The following is a 7,837-nucleotide window of genomic DNA, read 5'->3' as shown; positions in this document are numbered from 1 at the left end:
GCTCCCATACTTAGCCAAAATAATGAAGAAGAAGGATTTAAATAGTACTTAAACTTGGACCGTTGATTTCAAATGTATAGATAGATTGAATGTGGGCCGTTAGATCAATAGTTAGTTGATTGATTCTGTTTTCTTGTTTCAACCGCATTAATAGGGCTTTTGTAAAGAGATAACTCTCATTCAATTCCATTCAGCTCAATACACGAAATCTCTATCTCAATTCTCTCTAGTTTTTCCAAATTTAGATTCCTAAAGTTAACAGTCATATTCCAATATATCAATTTTTTTAGTTGCTGTAAATATTTGGATACGTCTACCTTGGGTATGATCAAATTACTAACCCATCCCTTAATTGCAAATTATAATTGATTTAAGATTAAAGGATTTTAGAAATCTAATAGTCTATAATTTGTCATGTGTAATTTTATTTTTTAATATTAAAAAGATAATAACAACTATCAAATTTAGGTTTAGGAACTCAATGTCAATATCGTGTGTTAATTATATCAACACAAAGATATGACAAGGTCAACACAATTTCGTATTGATATTGTACAAGCTTTATATTGATATATTATGCATGTTATATTGATCTTTAACTGAATCTTGAAAAATACGAAAATTGATTTTTTTTAAATTTTGGCATAGGAACATATGCAAGAGTGATCTCGTTAGAATTCTAATAAAATTATCTTTAATTTGATATATGTTGTGTAAAAAAATAATTTAATTTGAGATAATTATAATCAGTTAAAGTTTTGAGATAATTTTTAAAAGTTAGTTATAACTAATTTTTAGTCGATTGTCATTAATACCCTTAATTGATATTTTTATAGTATATTATATTAATACTCATAATTGAATGATCTTGTACCTTGATTTGATTTAATGATCCAATGACTATCATTTAATTGTAACTAGTAATTTAGGGATAAGTTAAGAATATAACGCACCGATTTATATCTTTTACTAATTTAAATTTGATAAGATCATTGGAACAATTTCTAAAACTTTCTTAAAATCAAAATCACAATGAATGTTTACACATTTAATCATTATTTAATGATGTGCTGGCATGACCATTTGGTGTGATCCCATATTAATTACACTCAAAGCTTACATTGTTTTGGGAAATCCGTCAACGGCTATTTCCAGACTTAAATGAATTTTGATTTGCCATATTAGATAACCAATGTTACTGGTTATTATATAGCACTAATTTAATTTCCAAATTATAGAAAATATATTATAAATTGGATCCGTGCATTTAAGTATTTAACACAACATATAAATACAACTATTTTCTTCAGCGCCTTTCTATTTACCTCCTCATAAATATTAGGGCTGGTATTTTTTAAGAAGGCATATTTAAAATAACTAATTTAATGACGAATTATGGTAAGACTAATTAAACGCATTAATTAGAGCATGAGAAATGAAATAGAATGGAGGGAAACAAAAAGTGAAATTTCAACGGCGAAGAAATTTGAAATGCTCCCGCGCCGCCTCCACTCTATTTACTGTTGCCTTCTCCCTCCATTTCTTCTTCTTCTTCTTCAACGCTGAAACAAACAAGGAATTCAGTAAATAATGGGGAAGCAAAGTAAAACGAAGAAGCAGGAAATCGTCGGAAAAGGAAAAGTAACACCAGTTCAGATCGCCTTCATTGTCGATCGATATCTCTCCGACAATAATTACATCCAGACGCGCTCCAATTTCCGATCCGAAGCATCGCATCTAATCGCCAAATCACCCGTTCAAGAAGTAATTTTATAAATTTCCTTTTACGGTGCTTATTTATTTAGGTTTACTGATGTGTGATTTTTGCAGGCTCCGAAGAGCTTGTTGAGCTTGGCTGCGATTTTGGATGAGTACGTCACACTCAAGGAGCAGAAGGTGTTGGTTGATCAAGAGCGTCAACGAATCGAACACGAGAAATTGCGTGTTCAGAATTTGCTCAGCGGAATGCAGGAGGCTATGAACGCTTATAATACCCCTCCCCCACCGCCCTCGGCAGGTACCATTTCGCCCTAATTTGGTTCTAAACAACGAAATTGATATAGAATTAAGTTGATTTTGTACAAATAATTGTTGAAAATCATGTTGTCATCTCGAATCGATCCACTCTGAATAACAAGCATCATTTGCATTTCTACTTCTTTGTTAGTGTTGTGATGTGAAACACTTGAATTCAGGCTTTTCTTTGGAGTAATGACTGTATTTGTTATCTAGGCTATTATCGAATGTACAACACTACTCCGGCTATGATATCGGCATCTAGGCTGTCCAATACGAGGAACATTTGCACGGATTACTCCACTCCAATCACTAATCAAGCACCAACTAAAAGAAAAGAAACCAAACATGCCTCAGATGGTCCTGCAGCTTCCAAGAGATCTCGTACGAGTACGCAGTCCAAAGGTAAATTTCTTTCGTGCTAGCAATTGCACGATTGTAGAAATAGTTGGCTAATGATGTGATGTTAAATGTGCTGCATTTTATATTTCTCAGATGCTAACATAGTTACACAATCAAGCAATGCTAAAATGAATCAAGAAATGGCTGTGATGAATTCTGCTGCTCAGTCGTTTGCGTTTGCTAATGCCACCAGCGGATCACCAGCTCAGGGATCCAACGTTGTGAAATGTTTATTCAACCAAGAAAGTCCAGCATCACGAGCCAATTCATCTGTCCCTAAAACACCCCCACGAGCATCTACTACTTCTCAACCTGAAAAATCCGCTTCTCCTTTAGAAATTTCAACTGCTACCTCGAGTAAAGATGTTGCTCCCCAACAGATTATCTCTGCTAACTGCACTATAATCTCCTCAGAGACCATTCGCGTGAGCCCCAACAAGCAAATAGCTTATTACTCAATAGAGAAAAACCAAATCACTTGCTCGCCTCTTAAGTCAAATTTGAAGAGGACTAACGTGAACGGCCATGTTAAGGGAAGGCTTGACTTTGGCTCTTCTGAAATGCCAATGGTCACGGAGAATCAGACAACTGATGGCAACTCAACATCTGAATCTGAGAAAAAAGGAGATATTCTTGACTTGGATTTTCCAAACTTAGATAGCCTTGGTTTGGATTTCAACCTTTCAGAGTTTCTGTTGGACTTTGATATTGGAGGTGACTTGCCTTTATCTTCAGGTCAAGAATTTGCTGCTTCACCAGATTCCTGTTCAGGGTAATTTTTTGGTGAATTATTCTCTTCACTATCCAATTGTTTTCTATGTAAGCTAGCTAATCTTTGTGCCCCCACCATTTCAGGTCTGGAAAAAATGAAATAGGCACTACACAAATCACATCAGAATACTCATCAACCATGGCAGGACTTATAGGGGATACAAATATGAACTTAGTTGGTATGAAGTTAAATATTTGTGTTGTTTTAGTAAAGCCTTGTGCTTCAATGCTGACATTTCTTTAATGATTTACTTTAGCAGGGATTGATCCTGTTTCGTCTACAAGATCTGTTACAAAATGTATTACAATTGTCAGTCCTGGTAATTTTTCTCCCCCTACTATGCCTGGTCAATATATGTTGTGATGCATTGCTCTTCTTGAAGCATAGTTTTCCTCTGTTTGCAGTAAAAAATCAGAGAAGGAACTTTGCTCAGAATTAACTTATCCGATAGGCCATGATGGGCTCGAGAAAGCCTCTTCATTCCGATAACACTGACATTCACATTTGCTATTTAAGATTTGCTAGGATGATTATTTTTTACTGCATTATGTGTAAATGCACTATAAGTATTCATACGTAGTATTTTCATTTGGTTCAAACATTAACGGTGTATAGGCAGGAAACTAGCAATGCATGAATGAAATATTTTCTTGTCTGGATTTGGTACCTGTTTCCTCGGGTTCATGTAGATACTTCATTGAAGGAGTAGATTCTACCGGCTTTTGAAATCTCGATGTTTTCGTGAGTCAGAATGAAATCTCCGTAGGCAGTGTCTAAGGTGAAAGCACACACTCCTCTCCCTATCGAGATCATGAAACGATTGAGCTTGTGATATGGAGTGCAAGGCAGAATCACCGAATGCATTCGTTAGTATGGATGCGTCATTTGAATTTCTAGTCCAATTTCTATCAAAATTGAAGGAAATTATACTATTTGCCAAATGCATTCGATAGTACGGATGATACTATTTTCCATGAATTATATTGAAGGAAATTAAAAATTGTAGAAAACCTTGATCAAATTACAATTATAACTTGAACCAATGCATGCAACCTAAAATCATCACTTAACCCAAAAAACCAAAAATAACAATTAAGGTCATCTGAGAAATCAGAGCTGTTGCAGAAACAGGTTTCTTTTTATTTATATTAGTTTCTTTTTAACGACATACAAATCCCACATGTGCAGGTGCTTTACCTCACGTTATATGTTAATCCCACAATGCAGATATACAAATTTCAAGAAATTTCCATGAGCAATCAACCCGCACATTAAAACAGCTACAAAAAAACTTTCCTGCATACGATAACGCAGCAAAGAATGGAAACAAACGCTACAAGAGCTCCATCTCGACAAAGCCCAAACTCGGCCCACGTCAGAGGTCTTTTGACATCAGCCAATGCTTCTCTGAAACGTTCGTTCAGATCATCCAGTGACCCTGAGTTATCAATCACAACGTCTGCTTTCGTCTTCTTCAAATCCAGAGGCATCTGTGCATTGATCCGACTGTTGGCCTCCTCAGCTGTTGTTCCATCTCTTGACATGAGCCGTTCGAGTTGAGTCTGAGGGTCCACCCAAACCACAATAATGGGTTTAGTCCACTTGTCCATGTTGGCCTCAAATAACAGTGGTACATCGAGGGTAATGGTTTTACAACCCTTTAGCCATAGCTTGAACACTTCTAACAATATCCCAGTGGAAATATAAGGGGCCAGCAACCTGAAAATGAAATAATATAACCAGTCTTCACATCATAAAACCATCATAATGAAACCAATTACGAGGCTAGAGAAATGCCGAGAGATACTGCCAAACTGCACGTCTATGCTTGATTATATTAATTTGCAGCGATGCTTACTAATGTAATGAACTCTTTACATGAAGAAAGGTTCACAACAGTGTCTACCAATTATTCAAACTAAAGAGACCTCAAGTATCCATATAGAGTTTGATTGATAACACTTTGGTGTCAATTCCAGAAACTAAACACAATTTACAATTACATTTTTACACATAGAGAGCTCTTCACTTTCAAACGTAGTATGAAAATCAGCAGTCTTAACCTGTAAATAACTAGCTTACATTCATCAATGCAAAGTTAGGCTCACCAAAGCTAGCATGGGCAAGTAAAAGCAAGCATGCATTTTTTTTTATCTTACATCTACTCACAGTTTGAAAACAGGTCAACTAACATAAAAAGCCTCAAGACCCTAACGTATATCTAAATTCAGTAACTTTAAGAGAGGCCAAGAAAGTAACTTGATAATAAGCCACACATGGAAAACATATTTTACCATATCTCTCAGCAACTTCCAAGCATCCTCGACTACCTAAAGAATTCCATCACATACCTCTATCTTGAGGCATTCTAAATGAAAATCCAGTCTAATGCCCCTCTAACTTGGTATAGGAATTAGACGGTAAAATATGAAATACTCCCTCCGTCCCATTCTAAGGACACATTTTCTTTTTGGAATATCCCACTCTAAATGACACATTTCTAAATACAAAACATCAGTCTCTCTACTTTTCCCATCTCTCTTACTAATTTATTTTCTCTACTTTACTCGCAAAACAACACTACATAAAATCCCGTACTGAATTAGAAATGCTACACTTAGAGTGGGACGGAGTGAGTATATCTTACATTCATTCACCTTAGAGTCTCCATTGTCAAAGATTCAACATCCAAGAAATAAACTTCCCTCTATTTTAAAAGAGAGTTACCAACTCTATTAATTTATCTAACATAGAACAATTCATCAAAATTAAAACTATAATTCAAACTTTCTGGTCAAATAAACATTGTAATCTAGTCTATTTTACAGAAGCATCAACATTACCTATTAAGAACATTACCTATTAAGAAGCTGACGCTTATCAGGATCATTGAACACAATTTGCCCCAACTTTGGCCGATCGACTTCTCCGCTGGGAAGCAAAATCTCGTTACCAAACGCGGCCACCACTTTTCTCCACCCACCGGTTCCTTTCTTCAGAACATTCTAGAACTCCACCAAGGAAACAATTACTATGTCAAACAAACAGAAGAAGAGTTGGATTTTCATAATCAGTTTGAGGAATAGTTTAGGGCATACGCGAGCGACGACGTCAGCATCGACAACGGGAATACCATGAGCTTTGAAGAGGTTTGAAACCGTACTCTTTCCCGATCCTATCCCGCCGGTCAATCCGACGATCCTCATAATGGAGTGCTGCCGGATATTGAAATCCCGCAGAATTTCAGAAAACTCAGTTCTCAAACAATTAAAGAAGCTGTAAAAATACTCTAAATACCAGAAGGTGGAAGGCGAGCGGCGGAGTGCGGGTGGTGTCGCTGTCGTTGGTGGCGGTGGGGATGAGCTGCTGTGCAGTTAAAACGACGTCACTCTATATATTTCTCATTTATATTATCTTATTAAGAGCATCCGCAATGATGCGGATGTCCCGTCGGACTTCCCAAAAACATCTTCTGCCACGGCATAAGGATATCTCACTGCACTGCCACGTCATAAGGACATCCCACTACACAATGGCGGACATCCAGGCGAATATCCACAATAAAAAAAATCACAAATTCACCAAATTAAACAATTTACGGAAATAAAATTTCGACACGAATACGGACGGAGAAAGTGCAATGATAATTTCATTAAATAAAAAAAATGAAAAAAATACAGTTCAATAAAAAAATTAAACAAATTACATTATAAAATATCAACGTGCACTCCTCCGCGTCCATAGCTCTTCAATTATATCGTTCTGGAGTCGAATATGGGCTTGTTGTTGGCGCATGTCGGCAAATGCACGGACCCGATCAGCAGCTCCATGGGGTATCCCCATACGCATATTGGCGGTGGCCACGCCGTGGCTTGGACCGGCAGCATGAACATCATTGTTGGCCCAATCAGTCAGTGCTGGACCTTCATCTTCGACAATCATGTTGTGCATGATAATACATGCGTACATGACATTAGCAATGCTATCAATATACCACAGTCGTGATGGACCCTTCACTGCCGTCCATCGAGCCTGGAGCACACCTAATGCTCACTCCACATCCTTACGCGCTGCCTCCTGACGTCCCGCAAAATAGATATTCTTTTCGTCTGATGAGCATCTGATCGTCTTCACCAAGACGGGCCATATAGGGTATATTCTATCCGCCAAATAGTAACTCATATTGTGTTGGATGTCGTTGGCGACGAAACTTATAGCCGGACCAACACTCATGCACTGCTCGTTGAAAGGGGAGACGACTGGAGAACGTTGATGTCGTTGTTCGACCCGGCTACTCCAAAATACGCATGTCAAATCCACAGCCGGTAGTCAGCTACCGCTTCAAGGAAAATCGTGGGATGCTTGCCTTTGAAGCCAATAGTGTACACCCCTTTCCAGGCCACGGGGCAGTTCTTCCACTCCCAATACATACAATCTATGCTGCCCAATATTCCCGGAAACCCGTGCTGACTCCCGTACATATCCATCAGAGCCTGGCAGTCTTCGGGGGGTAGGCGTCCGTACCTATCCCCAAATATCTCCCTAACGGGCTCACAAAAATACTGCAGAGATTCGCGGGCAGTCGACTCACCGATGTGGAGGTACTCGTCGAACATGTCGGCCGAGACTCCGTACGACAGCTGTCTG

General features: G+C 37.9%; 2 protein-coding genes across 3 annotated transcripts; one reads left to right on the top strand and one right to left on the bottom strand.

Moving 5' to 3' along the window:
* Positions 1–1,570: 1,570 nt before the first annotated feature.
* LOC121799772 lies at positions 1,571–3,847 on the top strand. 2 transcript variants are annotated; one of them, XM_042199239.1, is made up of 7 exons: positions 1,571–1,764; positions 1,831–2,017; positions 2,233–2,421; positions 2,512–3,190; positions 3,274–3,368; positions 3,450–3,509; positions 3,595–3,847. In XM_042199239.1, the coding sequence occupies exons 1-7, from the start codon at positions 1,591–1,593 to the stop codon at positions 3,627–3,629; spliced, it is 1,419 nt and encodes a 472-aa protein (XP_042055173.1). In that variant the 5' UTR covers positions 1,571–1,590; the 3' UTR covers positions 3,630–3,847. The 2 variants fall into 2 exon arrangements, with proteins under 2 accessions (XP_042055173.1, XP_042055172.1); XM_042199238.1 differs by having other exon boundaries at positions 3,447–3,509.
* A 460-nt stretch (positions 3,848–4,307) lies between these two features.
* LOC121798109 (dephospho-CoA kinase-like) lies at positions 4,308–6,558 on the bottom strand. Its single transcript, XM_042196952.1, has 4 exons — positions 6,488–6,558; positions 6,289–6,405; positions 6,050–6,195; positions 4,308–4,909 (listed from the first exon to the last, which is right to left on the bottom strand). Exons 2-4 carry the CDS (start codon positions 6,394–6,396, stop codon positions 4,471–4,473), a joined length of 693 nt encoding a protein of 230 aa, XP_042052886.1. The 5' UTR covers positions 6,397–6,405; positions 6,488–6,558; the 3' UTR covers positions 4,308–4,470.
* Between the last annotated feature and the right edge of the window lie 1,279 nt (positions 6,559–7,837).

This window comes from Salvia splendens, chromosome 4 (genome assembly GCF_004379255.2).
Source record: "Salvia splendens isolate huo1 chromosome 4, SspV2, whole genome shotgun sequence".
NCBI lineage: Eukaryota > Viridiplantae > Streptophyta > Magnoliopsida > Lamiales > Lamiaceae > Salvia > Salvia splendens.
This window is presented reverse-complemented; position numbering and strand designations above follow the sequence as displayed.